Raw genomic sequence first — 21,012 nt, forward strand, 5'->3', positions numbered from 1 at the left:
ATGGGTTGTGTTAGGGCAGCTAAGAATAGGAACAGGTGCATGTATACTTGCGTGTACATCAATACTAGGAGTTTGGTAAACAAATTTGATGAATTTGAGGTATTGCTCAAAACATCAAAGGCAGATATTGTTGGGATATCAGAGACGTGGTGTCACACAGATATAAGGAATGCAGAACTGGAATTTGAGGAGTACAATGTGTACAGAAAGAATAGAAAGGGAGGAGGGGTTATGCTATTAGTTAAGAAACACATAAAATCCAAGGAAGTGAAGCAAGTCGACATTGCTGGACAGTGCAGTGTCGAATCAGTTTGGTGTGACATAAGCATTGGAAGATCAAAATTGAGAGTAGGAGTGTGCTATATGCCTAATAACTCTGATGAGTATATAAGAAACTGTACAGGGAAATAGAGTGGGCCAGTAAATCAGAGAGTCTTATAATGGAGGATTTCAATTTCCCAGATATTGATTGGAATTTGTGGGTTGGTCACTCACACACTAGCAAGGCTTTTGCGGATTTATTGGATGATTGTTTTCTACATCAGCATGTTCGGGAGGCAACTAGAGGGAGTAATACCCCTGATTTGATTATCAGTAATGATTCTTCATGCATTAAGAATCTGCAGATAGAGGAACCACTAGGTGGCAGTGATCACAGTGTGCTGAAGTGGGATTTACTCAAAGTAACTACCATCAGGGGTAAAGGGAAGGGTTATTTCTTTCATAAAGGCGACTACAATGGTCTGAGACAGTATTTAAATTCTATACAGTGGGACCAACTGATGATGTTATCAACAGCAAATTCAAAATGGGAAGCATTCAAAGAACTTATCTTGGAAGCTACTTGGCTTTACATACCAACTAAGAAATATTGTTCAAGGTTTAGGCCTAAATGGATCAGATGAACTAATGAGGCATATGGCAGAGAAGAAATATGCATGGGATACATATAAATTAACACGTGACACAGACGCCTATGATAGATATAAGTTGATCTTTAACCAAGTTACAAAGGAGGTTAGGCAGGCAAAGGCAGATTATGAGAAATCTTTGGCAAGGGATGCAAAGAAAAACAGCAAAGAGTTCTTTACTTATGTAAACTCTAGATGGAGGTGGATGAATCAGATTGGTCTACTTGATATCGATGGTTCAACTGTTGATCCTGCTCAGATAGCTAACAAACTAAATGAATATTTTGCATTGGCATTCACACATGAGGAGTTATTCAGCGAGGGGAATGCCAGAGGTGTATTCAACTCTGACAGTAAGCTAGATAATCTTGTAATACCTGAGAGTAAAGTGGAGAAGAAACTGTTGAAGATAAACACAAGAAGGCACCTGGGGTGGATGGGATCTATCCAGTTATATTAAAGGAGGCAGCAAAGGAAGTAAGCAAACCCTTAGCCATAATTATGAGAGCTTCTTTGGACTCAGGGAAGGTACCCATTCTTCTGTTCCAGGAAAATTAATGGAGGCACTGGTTAAAGAGGCACTGCAGGATCATCTAGATAAGATTTCAGTTATAGCTCGGACACAGCATGATTTTGTTAAGGGAAAGTCTTGCCTGACCAATCTGATTGGATACTATGATGCAGTCACAAAAGAACTGGATGCAGGGAATAATTTTGATATTATATATTTGGATCTTAGAAAGGCTTTTGATACTGTTGCACATGGAAGACTGCTACACAAATTGGAGCAGTGTGACATTGGAGGCAAATTGCTGCTATGGATAAAGGGATGGTTGAGGTGGAAAAGACAGAGAGTGGTAATCAATGGACACTGCTCATCGTGGACTAATGTTATTAGCGGAGTCCCTCAGGGTTCAGTGTTGGGTCCATTGTTATTTTCTGTATTTATAAATGATACTGATGATGGTATATCAAACTTAATGTCCAAGTTTGCAGATGATACAAAGGTGGGCAGGGTTGTTAAGAACACTACTGACGCTATGCTGCTGCAACAGGATCTGGAAAGGTTGAACAGATGGGCTGAGAGGTGGCAAATGAAGTTTTGCATTAACAAATGTAAAGTACTACATATGGGAAACAGTAACCCCAGAGCAATGTATCAACTCTGTGGTACTACATTGACAGTGGTAGAGAATGAAAAGGACCTGGGGATAATTGTGTAGGCAGATATGAAGGTTTCTGAGCAGTGCAGATGGGCTGCAAGAGTAGCTCATGGTGTCTTGTCAATGATATACAGGAATTTTTCTAGCAGGAATAAGGAGGTGATTATTCCCTTGTATAAGGCAAGGGTCAGGCCACACCTTGAGTACTGTATACAGGTCTGGAGGCCTCATTTCAAGAAGGATGTAGAGCTGCTGGAACGAATACAGAGAAAGGCAACAAGATTAGTGAATGGAACAAAGGGTTGCTCTTACAAAGAAAGGTTTAAGTTTTGCAAATTACGGTGTCTGGAGCCTAGGCACTGGCGAGGTGATCTGATAGAGGTGTATAGCACCTTGAATGGTTTGAGTATGCTCAATACTGATGGGATTCTTCCTCTTGCTCAGAATAATCACCTGAGAGGGCATAAATTCAAATTGAGGAAAGACAAATGTAGGATAGATGTGCGGAAATTTGCCTTTAGCCAGCGGGTAGTTGGTTGGTGGAACAGACTTCTATCCCTTGCTGTGGAAGTTGATAGCCTAAATAAATATAAGGCTGAGCTGGACAGGTATTTCGAACGAATGGAGGGGTGAAATGGGATTGGTTTTTTTTGGCTGATGCTGCATAAGCTTGCTTTCTTGCATCATATGCCTCTACTAATGCTAATGCTACACTATTTTTAAATATTCTGCTATTTATAAGAATTATGGTATGCCTTTAAAGCTATACCATAGAAGAAGCCATGAATGCAAATAGTCTGTTAAGCACTGTATGGTATGAAGAGGATGCTGAAATGGATGTATAATGAGCTAGCCAGTTTAATAGAGCAGAAAAATGATGGCATGGAAAGTTAGAGTTATGAAAAGTACTGAAACTTGTAAAGGCTACAAATTGATCTGTAATAATACTATAGGAAAGGTTGCAGGGCAAAGGCAGATTATGAGTAATTGTTGGCTAAGAGAGCAAAAAATGTGAATCCTAAAGTCTCGAAACTTTATTAGACATGTTGGACACAACTTGTATAGTCGAGACCTGCTAATTTTCTTAAGTTGGACAGATGCTAACTTATTGTGATTTTCTCTTATAGAGGATTTGTGTTTTCATTTTGAATTTAGAATAAATGGTGTGAATTTAACCAAATAGGATAGTGTAGGCTATTACGAAGTATTTTTGGAATATTAAATTTTAGAAATATTATATTTTAAGTCAGAAATTCTCTTACCTGAGATTTATTCAGGAATGACTGCATCCAGTTAAGATGCAATTAGAATAGTATTGAAATGAAATAAACCCAGTAAGAGGACGAAGGAATAAAAGCAAGCTTTTATCCTAAATCCATGCACATGGGGAAATAATTAGAAGTATAAAAGGAGATGACTATCCTATTTGATTAAATTCACTCCATTTATTCTAAATTTAAAATGAGAACACAGATCCTCTACAAGAGAAAATCACAATAAGTTAGCATTTGTCTGATTTTACGAAAATTAGCGGGTCTCGACTACACAAGTTGTCTGCCCAACATGTTTTTCATGTATTCACATACATGAAAAATATGTTGGGCAGACAAATTTGGTTAGCTTTTTTTGACAGAATCACTGATAATTCCACCCTTTGGACTCACAGTGACTCTCTTCGGATGGTTGAACCTTACTTCCCTCAAAGCAGTGACCTCAGCTGTGGCACAGTGACCATGCACCTATTCAGGCCAGAATTTAACATCTATAAACTCTTCCCACAGCTAGATACCACCGAAACTGTAAGACAAATAACCATGGTTGGGATCCTGTCCCAGGAATGACAAGATGCATGATATTTCAGAGACTGCTGGGAGCCATTGCGGTACAAGTAAACACATGGGTTATGTTAGGGTAGCTAAGAATAGAAACAGGTGCAGGTATACTAGCGTGTACACCAATGCTAGGAGTTTAGTAAATAAATTTGATGAATTTGAGGTATTGCTCAAAACATCAAAGGCAGATATTGTTGGGATATCAGAGACGTGGTGTCACACAGATATAAGGGATGCAGAACTGCAATTTGGGGAGTACAACGTCAACAGAAAGGATAGACAGGATAGGAAGGGGGGAGGGGTTATGCTATTAGTTAAGAAACACATAAAAACCAAGGAAGTGAAGCCAGTCGACATCGCTGGACAGTGCAGTGTTGAGTCAGTTTGGTGTGACATAAGCATTGGGAGATCAAAATTGAGAGTAGGAGTGTGCTATAGGCCTAATGACTCTGATGAGTATAATAAGAAACTGTACAGGGAAATAGAGTGGGCCAGTAAATCAGAGAGTCTTATAATTGGGAGATTTTAATTTCCCAGATATTGACTGGAATTTGGGGGCTGGTCACTCACACACTAGCAGGGCTTTTGTGGATTTATTGGATGATTGTTTTCTACATCAGCATGTTCGGGAGGCAACTAGAGGGAGTAATACTCTTGATTTGATTATCAGCAGTGATCCTTCATGCATTAAGAATCTGCAGATAAATGAACCACTAGGTGGCAGTGATCACAGTGTGCTGAAGTGGGATTTACTCAAAAGAGGTAACTACCATTAGGGGTAAAGGGAAGGGTTATTGCTTCCGTAAAGGCGACTACGATGGACTGAGACAGTATTTAAATTCTATACAGTGGGACCAACTGATGATGTTACCAACAGCAAATTCAAAATGGGAAGCATTCAAAGAACTTATCTTGGAAGCTACTAGGCTTTACATACCAACTAAGAAATATTGTTCAAGGTTTAGGCCAAAATGGATGTCAGATGAACTAATGAGGGATATGGCAGAGAAGAAAAATGCATGGGATACTTACAAATTAACACGACACAGAAGCCTATGGTAGATACAAGTTGATATGCATCCAAGTTACTAAGGAGGTTAGGCAGGCGAAGGCCGATTACGAGAAATCCTTGGCAAGTGATGCAAAGAAAAACAGCAAAGAGTTCTTTACTTATGTAAACTCTAGAAGGAAGAGGATGAATCAGATAGGTCCACTTGATATTGATGGGTCAACTGTTGATGATCCTGCTCAGGTAGCTAACAAACTAAATGAATATTTTGCATCGACATTCACACATGAGGAGTTATTCAGCGAGGGGAATGCCAGAGGTGTATTCAACTCTAGCAGTAAGCTACAGAATTTTGAAATAACTGGGAGTAAAGTGGAGGAGAAACTGTTGAAGATAAACACAAGAAAGGCACCCGGGGTGGATGGGATCTATCCAGTTATATTAAAGGAGGCAGCAAAGGAAGTAAGCAAACCCTTAGCCATAATTATGAGAGCTTCCTTGGACTCAGGGGAGGTACCCATAGACTGGAAATGTGCAAATGTGATCCCAATTCACAAAGGAGGATCAAAGGCTGACACAAGTAATTATAGACCTGTGAGCTTAACTTCTGTTCCAGGAAAATTAATGGAGGCACTGGTTAAAGAAGCACTGCAGGATCATTTAGACAAGACTTCAGTTATAGCTCGGACACAGCATGGTTTTGTTAAGGGGACGTCTTGCCTGACCAATTTGATTGGATACTATGATGCAGTCACAAAAGAACTGGATGCAGGGAATAGCTTTGATATTATATACTTGGATCTTAGAAAGGCTTTTGATACTGTTGCACATGGAAGACTGCTACACAAATTGGAGCAGTGTGACATTGGAGGCAAATTGCTGCTATGGATAAAGGGGTGGTTGAGGGGGAGAAGACAGAGTGGTAATCAATGGACACGGCTCATCGTGGACTAATGTTATTAGTGGAGTCCCTCAGGGCTCAGTGTTGGGTCCATTATTGTTTTCTGTATTTATAAATGATATTGATGATGGTATATCAAGCTTAATGTCCAAGTTTGCAGACGATACAAAGGTTGGCAGGGTTGTCAAGGACACTAATGACAATATGCTGCTGCAACAGGATCTGGAAAGGTTGAGCAGATGGGCTGAGAGGTGGCAAATGAAGTTTAACATTGACAAATGTAAAGTACTACACATGGGAAACAGCAACCCCAGAGCAACGTATCAACTCTGTGGTACTACACTTACAGTGGTAGAGAATGAAAGGGACTTGGGGGTGGTTGTGCAGGCAGATATGAAGTTTTCTGAGCAGTGCAGACGGGCTGCAAGAGTAGCTCATGGAGTATTGTCAATGATATACAGGAATTTTTCCAGCAGGGATAAGGAGGTGAGTATTCCCTTGTATAAGGCAATGGTCAGGCCACATCTAGAGTACTGTATACAGGTCTGGAGGCCTCATTTCAAGAAGGATGTAGAGCTGCTGGAACGAGTACAGAGAAGGGCAACAAGATTAGTGAATGGAACAAAGGGGTGCTCTTACAAAGAAAGGCTTAAGTTTTGCAAATTACAGTGTCTGGAGACTAGCATCCCATCAGCATTGAGCATGCTCAATGCTGATGGGATTCTTCCTCTAGCTCAGAATAATCACCTGAGAGGGCATAAATTCAAATTGAGGAAAGACAGATGTAGGATAGACGTGCAGAAATTTGCCTTTAGCCAGCGGGTGGTTGGTTGGTGGAACAGACTTCCATCCCTTGTAGTGGAAGTTGATAGCCTAAATAAGTTTAAGGCTCAGCTGGACAGGTATTTTGAACGAACAGAGGGGTGAAGTGGATGTGGGTTTTTTTTTTTTTTTTTTTTTTTTTGGCTGATGCTGCATAAGCTTGCTTTCTTGCATCAAATGCCTCTACTAATGCTAATGCTAAGACAGCACATGACTTAGCAAACTAGATTACTCACTATAGGCAGGACCATGTCCCATGAATACCCTGCCCAGACTTGATTCGTCGAATTGGACTCTATTCTCGTCATGTTCCACCATTCTCTGGTGATCCAAACTGGGCCCTCTCACCCAGTTCTCTTCACATTCCCTTCCCAGGGTGAGGAAGGGATGGTCTTCTGTCTCCTCCCACCCTCTTTCTCCTGGTGGGGTCTTCCCCCCACTATCCTCTCTGGGGGGTTGCCTTCCCTATCGTCCCCATATTTCTATCTTCCCCAGCCTTCAGTCTCCTCCCACTAACTATTCTGACCACGTATGCCCCTAACTTAACCAGATAAATTCCACTAGTGTTCGAACTCAACTTCACCTTGGTTTCAATGTCAGTGTTCATTTTTTTTTTTTTTTTATAGGCCCTAGCCACCAAGATCTTCAGAAACTAGGTGGCAGGGCCTGCCAGAGTACTAATAATATAAACTTCTGCTGGGTACCTGACCTGCCTCCTCGTGGCAAAGTGTGGGCAAAAGGGAGTCAAATTGGTAGTTTATTTTATTTTATTATTTATTTATTATTATATATATTTTTAATTAATTGATCGATTTTTTTTTTTTCCTTTGGCTGGTGCAGCAAAAGACTTGGGCTTCCTTGCACCATATGGCTAATACTAAACACTATAGAAATCTGGGAATGCTCTTGTTGAGCACAGGCTTTTTATTACAAGTAACATGATTCCCCACCACTATTGCTTCCTTTCTGTCTATCTATCCTTTATTTAAATACATTATACTTGTAATGGTGAGACCCATTATTCACTATTCTTGGTGATACCAAGTTTCCATTAAACCCAATTATTTCAGCAGTAGTTGTCCTAATTAGGAGTTCAAACTTGCATATTTGATGGATAACACATCTGTTATTGTATAGATACAATTCAAAACAAGTGTTCTTGTATTGTTTACTACCCTGATATAGCCCTTAAAATTATTTAAGTTTGTTGCCTCAGCAGGCAGTAGCTTCTTGTTCATGTGAAACATTGCTGTCCTCTATACATTTTTCCAATATCAGAAAAATCTTTGGCTTTTGTAACTTACTGATGGTTATAATTATTTCGAAATCAGCATCCCACAAAATAAACTCAGTTCTGCCAAGGTGCAAGAGGTGTGGGAGAAAATGCATTGTCTTGTTGAAACTATGTTTCAGGGCATTCAGCTGGTTATAATATTTCTAAATATTTAAATATTTGCACAATGGAAAAGAACACTAATGCTCACTGTTGATTGTCTCATTAAAGAGGGTAATATATAGTATCTGTGAAACTACGCATCAGATTATCACATATTTCTCTGCAAATTCTTTTCTGGTGACTTCACAATTCCAATTTCTTATGAATTTTTCTAATAAAAAATAATTCTGCAGATTTTACACCATTCTTATACTTAGTGAACCAAAACAGAAAGAAACTAAGAATGTTGCATCAATACGTCATGTTTCTTTTCAAATACTTGATATTTGAAATGCTGATAGCAGTACTGACATTTTCTGAAAAAGCAAATGAGACATTCACACATTGCAAACATCATGTGAATTGTGTTTTTGAAATTTAATTGAACCAACAGCTATGAGAATATATGAATATGATAATTATATTTTAAAAAAAGCACATATAGTAAACTTCCATTATAGTGCTTTTTGGAGGACTAGCCCTAAAGAAAACTATAAGCCAGACTCCATTTTTTTAGGCTGATTTTCATATTTTGTCAAACTGATTTTTTAGTTTTATTTTTAGATGTTTATGAAGCAAATGGTTTATGTAATTTAAAAGCCTGCACATAATTTCATTAACTTTTTTAAACACTTTTAATAACTTTAGCTACTTTTTTTTTACATGCAATTAAAAAAAGAAATTTGTAAAAAGTTTTATTATGACACCATTATTATAAACATAATAATGGTGTCATTCATGAATCAGCAATCTCTGCCACTGAAACTAACATTTAATTGATGCCAATTCTGAACACACATGCATGCGCACAGAGACATTAATCAAAAATGAACAAAAATTAAACAAAACAATGGCTAGATACTAAGCTGTAAGGGGCAGCATCTAATGTCTATCTTCACTGCATAAAATAAACAAACTGCACCATAAATGATTCCTAGAAATTAGGATCCACCATTCCTTCCTTTCTCAAAACTAAAATCAGAAGGAGGTTATGTGTGGTTTTATTTCTTCTTGGGACCTTAAAACAAATTGATATTTAGGAAAGCATTATAAATGCGAGTTCGGTAGGCATTAAATGAATGACACATCACTGAGGTCAAAAGAAAAGAGGATTAAAAGGTGTTATATAGTGTAAGTGGGAGTTTACTGTATTATTATTACTGACTAGCAAGAAAAAAACCAAAAATGAGATATAGCTACTTGTTGCAATGCAATGTTATAGACTTTTAAAATCATAATGCAAAACATATCCAAGGGGGGGGGGGTGGAACTAGTTATAAAACTTCAGTTTTGAATAATAGCTACTAATAACATGAAAATATTTTATTCATCAAAATCCAAATAAGACTGACCCATAAAAGGGGGGGGATAGAAATAGTGATAAATGGCTATGCTATAATTGTTTAAATTTGAGGGATTAAAATGATCCCTAACACTCACAATGATTTGAAAATTGAGAACCTGGAAAGGTTAATTCATATCTCAAATTTTAGCAGATTAACAGTAGGACTGTGCACTTTGTGTAAACATTCCTACTGTTAATCAATTAAAAAGCTACTACAAAAATTAAACAACCCCAAAATTTTAAACATTTTGCTTTATCTTTTTTAAGATGTAAAAGACAATTTTTTTATTAAAAAAGTTGGAAATTATATGTAAAATCACTATTTTTTTACAATTTAAATTTTTAAAACAGTATATAAAATTTTAAAAAATTCAAATAACTTAGTTTTTTTTTTTTAAGTTCCAAATATATATGAAATTACTTACATTTCTGCTTAATTTTGGTCATTTCATATTGTATCTGCAATAGAGCAAAACCAGTTCTATAACAACTTTTACCCTACAATGGAACTGTCATACATTTGAGTGTTTCATGTACAGGTATCCCTTGCTGAATGCAGAAGTTGGAAACTGGAGGATTCTTGCAATTGGCAAAACTGTGAACAGTAAATACTTGAAGTAATGATTAAAGGGGGAGTTACATTCCCAGAGAGTTGGAAATTACACAAATGTAATTTTTAAACAACAGAAATAGGGAAAATTAGCACTGCAACTTTTAGAAGTATAAAAATATTATAAGTGTTTAACTTAATAGTAATCCAAAGAAGGGATGTTTGAAACTTGATTAAAATACAGTGGGAGATGGTAGGCTATTTATTCTGAAAGAGACTGCAAGGATGTAGATACAGAGAAGGTAGAAAATAGCTTCAACAATTATAGGACTAAAAGGTCCTTATCTTTCTTTTTAATTTATTTAGAGTTCTTTATAAGAACAGCAACTTCAATTTTCCTTTTCACAGTTAGACCTACTCCATAAGAAAATCAAGCCCAAGAACTCTGGCAATAATTTCACTGATAATTTTTAAAATATCTGGTGTTTTCAGGCTTTTAATTGTTGTTCTACATTCTTCACTTCTGTTTCTTCATTTTTCTTTACCTGTTGACAAAGTTCAATTAAATCTTTGAACAGTTTTTCCCATTGTACTACAAATCTATCACCTTTTTCTTGTAGATCTTTGAATCTTTCTTCTTTAGCCAGCTAAACAATCCTCTGTAAAACTAAAAATTTTTGAAAATCACTGACACGTCCCAGTCAGAGTTTCTTCCAGCTGCAGTTCATCATCACTTTGTCTCTATCCCAGAATGCTGTAAGGATTTCTATTGCTGTCAAAATGCTAAAATTTTTCCAGCAATCTTACACATTTTCAAAAGGATTCCTTACATTAGAGGTTGCAATAGTGATGTTTTACAGGGTAGCAGGACCATCACTTTGATACTAGGCTGACCTAAAGATTCAGGATGTGACAGAAGATAGTTATCTAATAATAATAGCAATATAATGCTATTCATAATATTATTATTGTTTTTTTTTTTTTGTTTTTTTTTTTTTGTTATTTCAGGTAGAGAAATACCCTCAAGTATTTTTCTGTCAAGCAGCAATCCTTGGCTGCCTTAAATCCTATGACCATTTTCTCTCCTTTTGAAATAAAAATCCTATTAGGCATAATTTTTTCAATATAAAGCAGTCTCACCAGTATTAAATACTTGTTCTGGCTTGTATAACTTTTTATCAATGTGGTCAGTAAGTTCAGTAGGAAATTCCATAGCTGTACCATGACTGGCCAAAGCAGATCTCCTCAATCAAGTTCGCATTATGTAAACTGTAATCTTTTAAACTTTTCAAACCATCCATTCTTTGCTTGAAAACTGGCTTCATCAACACTGCCAGCAGGTCTAATATCAACAGACTTTATCTTTATAGCCACTTTGCTTATTACTGTATATTTGTGAGTCTAATTTACAATTCAAACACTTAAATATCTCATTTTTCTATTATAGGGCTATACCTATACAAGAAAATAATGGTAAAATAAACCTGTTTATAAACCTAACATTAGAGTTACACATGCAATTTTAATGCTAGAAGCTGCATTAAAGTTAATTTATAAAACAGTCTGCCATTTATGCAGAAAAGCACTCTACTTTGAGAGCTTCAAAACATTTACATTTTGCAAAACAATTGAATATAAATGCAATTTATATTCAATTTTATTTCACATATGAATTAAAAATAATTGTCACCATCTTCTATCAATGACATATAACTTACTGAATAGTTATTAATTTCATTATTATATTATCACATTATCAATTACAAAGAGATCACAGAATGCCCAATAACATTTTAAACATAAATACATTATTCCTCAATCTAGCATATTTGCATAAATTGTTTATATTCTTTAGATAATTTATTTTTTATTTGTCTTTGTTAGATAATGTTTCATTTCAGGCACATTCAATTATCAAATAATGTGCCTAAAACCTATACAGTGCTCAAGAATCATCAAAACTTCACTATATGATGTTCACATGTGTTGGGTGCCATGAGGGGTGGGAGGGAACAGGACTGCTATAGAGCAGCTTTTTGGGTGGTGGAAGGGGAGGAGAACAGGGGACTATGGTATCTTAATTTCACATATTGAAAATTTGGTGTTAATCTGACTTTTACTTATTGAGTAATGTCCAAACATGTGAAATATACTTCCATTTACATAGAGAAATAACTCAATTTTTTATGAAAAAAAAAAAAGGAAAACAGCTGCTGAATTTCTGCTGGTCTCATTTAATTAAATTTGGGATCAGCCTCAATCCAACAAGATTTCTAAAAGCCCCAAACATAAAATTTCATGGAAATCCATTCAATGGAGGTTTACATGCAGATAGCACAGTGAAGACAATAGGTACTGATATGTGAGAGCACATTAAAGTCTTAATGCAGAAATAAACACACAAACTTATATAAATTATGCTTAATTAATAACGCTTAGTTTAATGCAATTTAGACACCACACCAAGACAAGGTCACCAAATTAATTCAGCCACACAACAGTCAATGTTTTGGAATCTCTTTGGGCTCCATTTCCAAGACAGAGAAAGGAAAAAACTGATTGAAATTCTAGCATCATACATTATAGATTAATGCATTAAAACTTATGTAAAAAAAAATTATCCAATTATGAAGAATTATAAAGAATGAAAATTGGCATAAATGCTTAATTACGTACATAATTAGGAACTTACCAACATTAGGGTCTAGGGGGATAAAAAGCATGCATGGCTGGTTTGGATTTATCCACTCTTCCATATTGGATGTCTTTTTTGTGCTCTTGCACTCTTTTTTTTTTCCCAATGCACAAAAAATGCACCAAGCCACAATCCTCTCACTGTTTTGGAGTTTTTGGCTAGCAAAAAAGTCTGCATATTGTCACACCAACCGTGTTCACCAGACTTCTTTTGTTCCCGAAAGACTGTTATTTTGATGATGTTGACACCATTCAAAGAGCTGTGACGAGAATACTGAACAGTATACCAGTCACAGCCTTCCACCAGTCATTCCAGTCACTTCATGATCACTGCATGCAGTGTGTAGAAGTTACTTTGAATAGACCAAGGTTAGTTTACTCATACATGGGATCATTATTTTTTTCTATCATCCATCTCATTTTCCAATTGCTGCATTGCGTACAAAGCTTTTTTTTTTTTTTTTTTTGCCAAACATGGAATTGTTCAAGTCCAAATGGGTATAATCTCAAAAAAAAAAAAAAAAAAATTATTCCAATGCAAGACTGTTCCTTCCCCCCCCCAAAGCTAAAAAAAAACATGACAAGTATGCAGCAAAATGAATGACATATTGCTAGCATTTTTTGGCTGTAAGGGTGTTTTTTCCATGAATATGCTCCAGAGGAGCAAACAACAGAGCTCTGCACATTGTGATGCAATCTGGAGAAAAAAAGACCATAAAAGTGGAACTACAAAGCCTGTTGCTTCTCCACAATAATGTAATGTTGCGCTACTTATACAAAATTTTTTTGCCAAACACCGAACTGTTCAAGTCCAGCAACCGCCAATTCACCAGTTATGGCAGCATGTGACTTTTTTTTTAAATTCCTACTCTGAAAAAAAAAGCTCCAGATGTCAATTTGATGACACACAAACAATAAAGAGTAAATGACAGCTCAGTTTTTTTTGACGATTTTGAAATCGGCTTTCCAGAACTTCTTTAGAGTACGAAAATTGTTGGGCTAAAGTGCATTATCAGAAGGATACTATTTCAAAGGGCATTTGAAATAGTATCCTTCTGATAAGCTATTCCATATGTATACTTACTGTTGCTATATCCAAGCAGTCCATATACTTTCAAACAGCCTCGTATTTGTATATTTTTCAATCTTACAACGTAGTAATTATAGAATTTAATAAAACTTAAGGTAATAATAAAGAGTTGTAGACATATCTGAAATGTTTAAGTTCAATTTAAATAATGTACTGACCATCAAACTTGCTACTTTTCCCACAAATAAGCAAAACTCTTTTCACAACCAATAAAATTGGAGAGTGAAAGGGAAATGGCAAAAAAAAAAACAAATCAAAACAATCAGCAAGGATATGAGGGATATCTGTACATTCAAAAAAAATAAATAAAATAATCAAAACTAAAACATAATTATAGCTCACTATATTTAGTTATATGTAGTCAAGATCTCAAAATTTTTCAATATATTCAATCAGAACACAAAATGTTACAAATCAATAAAAAACTTTTCTACTGTAACAATTATTTTTCAGTATTTGCCTGAGCCCAATAACAGTATTATTATTTTTTTACTTTGGGATTAAAACTAGGCACTTTCATGATATTCATTGTCCTAAAAAAAGAAAAAAATAGTAATAATATGCAAGTTGTGACATGAATGTTCCTCTCGTCATTGTAAGCTGAAATTGTTGTAGTAAATCATAATGGACAATGAAGTACAGTGTTATGAATTTTTCTGCCAGATAATGGATTCACTTATTGATATGACACCCACTATGCCTAAATTTTATTTTAATTATGAGTAGGGTTAAAATGAAAAAAAAAAAAGGAAGTGGGAAAAATCATGGGGAAGTCAAAGAAGGTAATATACAAAACTCAAAGTACAAAAAAAACCAAAAAAAAAACCCCTTTTATTATCTAAATTATAGTATAAAAATTTAAAAATAACTATACAAGTCACAGCATGTCAGCATCATGAAACTGGGGCCCAGTAGCCATGTTAGCAAGAGCGCACGGCTATACTGAGTGGAGTGTGCGGGGTTCGAGACCAGCTGTCAGTAGTCGTGGATTTCCTCTTCAGTATCTTGAGTTAGTCAGTCTCAGAGCCGGGTGTTATTAGCAAGGCAAATCCAAAGATCCTGACTAGAAATGCATTCAAAATAAATAAATCATGAAACTCCCTGTTCTGCATTTAAATTCTCATCCTTAATATTTGTTTGCTATTTGTTCATTCATTTTGTCATGTGCTAACACCCACTTGCAGACAAGAGGTAGTAGAAGCCAAAAGTTTAAGAAAAATTTCTGGGAGAAAAAGTTGATATTAAGAAAATTCCATTCATCAAAATTATTAGATTTCAGTGGTAGAACACTTTGGTCCAGATAACAGAAAATAGTGTTCTGTGGGAACATAGTTTGAAAGCTAGAGAAAATTAAAAGTGAAAATACATGTGCTTCACAATGGAAAAATGCACATACTATGAAGTTGGTGACTGCCTGGCATCATTTTAATTTATTTAATGCAATTAGCACTATCTTCTTAATTTTACTAGAAATTACATAATTTATTAACAGCATTGAGATTAATAAATCTTAATAAAAAAAATAATAAAAAAACAGACATCCATGCATTTCTTGTACTTTTGCTTGCAATTTCTGAGCATTATACATACCAAAGTAAAAGGTCATGTGAATCCATAAATTGGGTGAATTGCCAGATGAATATTAGCAATAGCATTAGTAAAGGCACATGATGCAAGAAAGCAAGCTTATATAGCATCGGCCGAAAAAAAAAAAAAAAAAACCCTTCTCATTTCACCCATCCACTCGCTCCAAATGTTTGTCTAGTTCTGCCTTGAACCTGTTTAAACAATCAACTTCTACAACAACAGATGGAAGTTTGTTCCAGCAATCAACCACCCGCTAGAGTGCTAGGCAAACTTCTGCACATCTATCCTACAACTGTCTTTCCTCAATTTGAATTTATGCCCTCTCAGGCAAAAATTCAAATTTATGCCTGAGAGTTTTATGCCTTAGATTCTATCCAGTTATATAAGCTGGTATATAACTGGATAGATTCCATTCATCCCAGGTGCCTTTCTTATGTTTATCTTCAACAATTTCTCCTCCACTTTACTCTCAGTTATTAGAAGATTATCTAGCTTACTGCCAGAGTTTAATTCACCTCTGGCATTCCCCTCCCTGAATAATTCCTCAAGTGTGAATGTAGATGCAAAATATTAATTTAGTTTGTTAGCTACCTGAGCAGGATTATCAACAGTTGAACTATCAATATCAAGTGGACCAATCTGATTCATCCCCTTCCTCCTAGAGTTTACATAAGTAAAGAACTCTTTGCTGTTTTTCTTTGCATCCATTGTCAAAGATTTCTCGTAATCTGCCTTTGCCTGCCTAACCTCCTTTGTGACTTGGTTACAGACCAGCTTATATCTATCACAGGCTTCCATGTTACCTGTTAATTTATATGTATCCCATGCATTTTTCTTCTCTGCCACATGTCTCATTAGTTCATCTGATATCCATTTAGGCCTAAACCTTGAAGAATTATTTCTTAGTTGGTATGAAAAACCTAGTAGCTTCAAAGATTAAGTCTTTGAATGCTTCCCATTTTGAATTTGTTGTTGGTAACATCATCAGTTGGTCCCACTGTACAGAATTTAAATACTGTCTCAGAGAACACCGTAGTCACCTTTACGAAAGTAAAAACCCTTCCCTTTACCCCTGATGATAGTTACAGCTTTGAGTAAATCCCACTTCAGCACACTGTGATCACTGCCACCTAGTGGTTCCTTTATCTGCAGATTCTTAATGCATGAAGAATCACTACTGATAATCAGATCAAGAGTATTACTCCGTCTAGTTGCCTCCCGAACATGCTGCCATAGAAGACAATCATCCAATAAATCCACAAAAGCCTTGCTAGTGTGTGAATGAGCAACCCAAAAATTCCAGTCAATATCTGGAAAATTAAAATCTGCCATTATAAGACTCTCTGATTTACTGGCTCACTCTATTTCTCTGTCCAGCTGTTTATTATACTCATCAGCATTAGTAGAGGCATATGATGCAAGAAAGCAAGCTTATGCAGCATCAGCCAAAAAAAAAAAAAAAAAAAATCTCCCATTTCACCCATTTGTTCGTTCCAAATACCTGTCCAGCTCAGCGTTAAATTTATTTAGACTATCCACTTCCACAGCAAAGGATGGAAGTCTGTTCCACCAACCAACTGCCCGCTGGTTAAAGGCAAACTTCTGCTCATCTATCCTGTCTTTCCTCAATTTGAATTTATGCCCTCTCAGAAGATTATTCTGAGCAAAAGGAAGAATCCCATCAGCACTGAGCATGCTCAAACCATTCAAGGCTTCATACACCTCTATCAGATCACCTCGCAGGTGCCTAGTCTCCAGACACTATAATTTGCAAAACTTAAGCCTTTCTTCGTAAGAGCAACCCTTTGTTCCATTCACTAATCTTGTTGCCTTTCTCTGTACTCATTCCAACAGCTCTTCATCCTTGCCAAAATGAGGCCTCCAGACCTGTATACAGTAACTCAAGGTGTGGCCCAACCATTGCCTTATACAAGGGGATAATCACCTCCTTATCCCTGCTAGAAAAATTCCTGTATATCATTGACAAGACCTATAACACACTCCTACTTTCAATTTTGCTTTCCCAGTGCTTATGTCACACCAAACCGACTCGACACTGCGCTGTCCAGCCATGTCAATTGGCTGTACTTCCTTGGATTTTATGTGTTTCTTAAATAATAGCACAACCCCTCCTCCTTTCCTATCCTGTCTATCCTTCCTGTACACATTGTACCCCTCAACTTCCAGTTCTGCATTTCTTAATTGTGTGACACCACATCTCTGATATCCCAACAACATCTGCATTTGATGTTTTGACCAACACCTCATTCATCAAATTTATTTACCAAACTCCTAGCATTGGTGTAAATGTATACATGCATCTGTTCCTATTGTTAGCTACCCTAAGACAGCCCATGTATTTACCTGTTCCTCAATGACTCCCAGTGGTCTCTGGAATCCCCTGTACCTTGTTTTCCAGGCTGCTGCTCATTCCAATAGAAGCAGTGCAAGAATCATTTTCACCTCTGCCAGCAGCTACCGTTAATCTTTTAGTCTGTGTATACCCCTAAGGTAGCAGTTTTCTGACCCACCTAACACTGCCTCGATAGCATCAGTAAACATTCTTGCACCCTCTGTATTTAAGTGTATCCCATCCCTGTAGAAGCAGTCTCTCCTGTTAACAAACACAGACCAGGCTGACAAAAATGCTACCCCCTGAGGCTTGCACAATCTCTCCAGGGCCGAATTGATCGACAAGGCTCTCATCATATACTCCCTCCAATCATGTCTGGGTAGAATTGTAGACACTTTCAAATTCAACCCTAACTCACGGCTTTTTTACAACGTTAACCTGTACTTGTTAAGTAATTCTGCCGGTCTCCTACTGTTAATATCGTTAGTGCCAACATGTACAACAATATCACCTTTTGCACCCTTAAAAAAAAAGATATCTGCTCTATGTCATCAACCTTTGCCCCTGGCAGACATACCCTGTTCCTGTCACTGAGTATGCAGTCCACAAACCAACTGCCAAAAGGCTCTCGATGGAGACATGTTTTAATTACTGCTGCTAGAGCATTCTAGCAATACAGCTGATAAGCTGTCTATTTTCCTCTGCTTGTCCGTGTCCCTGACAATTTTTTAATCAAAGGCATCATATTTTATATAGCTGCATAAATGAAAGCAAAATAACTTTGCACAAGAGATAGCATTAATACAATATCTCATATTGTTAATTGTTTCATAAGTTGCTCTACTTGTGTACCTTCAATAAATTAACACTTCATCAAAAGAGAAGTACATAGCTACTTATTCTTAGTTTGTGCCACTACCTCCAAAACAGTGCCACCAGCACTGTTTTGGAGATAGCTGTTTTCTCATCGGTGGGCATATAGTCACCCTAGGCGCAAGAGACAACTGTGATTTTATTTAATTCCATAATATGAGAGATACAAAGAGGTGCATAAAAATCTAAATTCCATATAAATTTAAAGCTTAAAACTTCTAGTTTAATCAAGGTGCACCTGGGTCATCAGCTCTTACACTCAAGATAACTAATAGCCTAATGATGAGGAAACAAACTCTCTGAAGCTGTGCTGTCTGGGTGGTGGTGGCGGTGGCGGCGGAGACAATCAACGGAAAATAAGTAACAATTTACTTCTCTTTTGAAGTTTACTAAATCAAGATGCATGAGTGAGGGAACTCACTGTGAAGGGCTTCCCAATATGAGATGTTGCATTAACAATGCCCTTTATGCATCATTAATACAGTAACTTACATTAAAAAAAATGCCATATAGTTGAGTGGATTTCTATAGCTAGAAGCTCTAAACATAGGCTGCTGTAGCCAATTAGTCGATGTTGTTATTTGGTTTTTAGGAGCATTAGCAACTAAGGCCATATTGCTCCAGGAATATGCAGTGGTCATTCCCTGACCTTTCCGCATCCTCCGTATTTGGTGGTGACAGGCTCGAACCCCGGTCTAATCAAGAAGGGTGTGCTACACACTGCTGCTCCTTCCCACCTGGCTATGGAGGCGCCCCAATTAGTCGAGCAGAAGGGTACAGAAACATATGTGCCTCCTTGAGTTATTGTAGTTCAAACCCACATGACTATTAAATACAATAATGTTCTTGTATTTCTCTATTTTGTAAACTCCTCTGACCTAAAATGGTCATCTTGGAGAAATAAACAGAAAATGTATTTATATGGTATCAAAGGAACTGATCAATATCTGCATAAGTTGAATAGAAATTTGACACAAAAGATATATTCATATTGTTTCAGACTGGTTTATTCAAAATAATTAAAATAGGAAAAATCGTGACTGTGACATATGTCTAGTCCTAGCCATGAAACAAAGTGGGATTGGTACTATCCCACTGATACAGTTATTGAAATAATTTGAGAAAATAATGCTACTCTGCATTATGTTTTTCTGTCTATATTGTTTGGGGGCACAATCATCCCTTTGACAGAGTTTAGGCTTACACTCACTTTGTAAATGAAGTGTGAATGCAAGCTGAAATTTAGGAATGAGTTGCTTGGAGTGCAAGCTTGAGCTTGCAATAACTACTCTTAATACAGTTTCTGAATGACATGATAGATGTGAACATATAAACAATTTTTATGTAAGTTGTTCACTTATATATGAATTTTTTTATATATTACTCCTCAAAAGAACTTTGTTTATATAGTATTTTAATATATTCTTTTTATATCAGGGCCAACTAAAGCTTGAAAAAAAAACAAGCAACAAAGTATGGTGTTCCGATAAAGGCCTGCAACATCATATTTGGTAAAATGATGCTACAAAATATGTTTGGCATAATACTCTGTATAAGAATTGTTTACAATTGTTAGCAACTTACATATTTTCAGTTTTCTTGTCCACTATTGTACTTGAGAGCACTGAATAATTAGATTATATTCGCTTAAAGTTAAAAACTCACCTCTTCTACATCATCCATCCTAAAAAATATTAAAAAAAAAAAATTAAAAATATAATTTAGCAAAATTTAGTTAATGTCAACTTTTTATTTAAAACAAATTCAGTGCCACAAAATGATGGCACATTTGTTTTATGTCTCACAATCAGAGTTTTATTCTATTATTATAATGTCATATATATATATATATATATATATATATATATGAGTTTTATTATGATGGTCACAGTAATGTGATTTGCCAAGACTAAACTCATCATATCACTCAGCATTAAAAAAATGTTCAATTTTTTTTTTTCATCTGGGAAATATAGCTGCCAGCAAATTAGTATTAGTATTAGCAATGGCCACGTGGTGCAAGGAAGTCTAGCTTATGCTGCACCAGACAAAAAAAATAATAATAATAAAAAAATAAATAAAATAAAATAATAAGAAGAATAAATTTTTTTAAAAAATTAAATAATTAATAAGAGAAAAGGAAATAGACAACCTATGCATTTCCCTCCTCCTGTAGGTAATTATCCAGCTGATCTTTGAATTTCCCAAAATTGTCGGCCTCTACTACCCATGTAGATAACTTATTCCAGTAATTTACAACTCGCTGGCTAAAATAAAAATTACTGCAATCCAGTCTAAACATCTCTCCCCATAACTTGATATTGTGGCCCCTAGTTCTAGAATCATTTATAACTGTGAAAATTTCGTCCTTATTAATTTTATTTATGCCTCTCAGAGCCTTGAACAATTCAATCAAGTCTCCTCTAAGATGCCTAGTTTACAAGCTC

At 36.1% G+C, this 21,012-nt stretch overlaps 1 protein-coding gene across 1 annotated transcript in view; it reads right to left on the minus strand.

Annotated features, from left to right (window-relative positions):
- Nucleotides 1-21,012, minus strand: part of Syx16 (syntaxin 16) — a 66,682-nt gene that overhangs the window by 23,955 nt on the left and 21,715 nt on the right. Inside the window, exons 3-4 of the mRNA XM_090390305.1 lie at nt 20,231-20,249; nt 9,844-9,877 (exon numbers count right to left, since the gene is read on the minus strand). Of these exons, the coding sequence (XP_090246431.1) occupies nt 9,844-9,877; nt 20,231-20,249 (53 nt within the window). The remainder of the gene's footprint in view (nt 1-9,843; nt 9,878-20,230; nt 20,250-21,012) is intronic.

The sequence above is a fragment of the Mastigoproctus giganteus genome, chromosome 2 (genome assembly GCF_048544385.1).
Source record: "Mastigoproctus giganteus isolate SK-2022 chromosome 2, ASM4854438v1, whole genome shotgun sequence".
NCBI lineage: Eukaryota > Metazoa > Arthropoda > Arachnida > Uropygi > Thelyphonidae > Mastigoproctus > Mastigoproctus giganteus.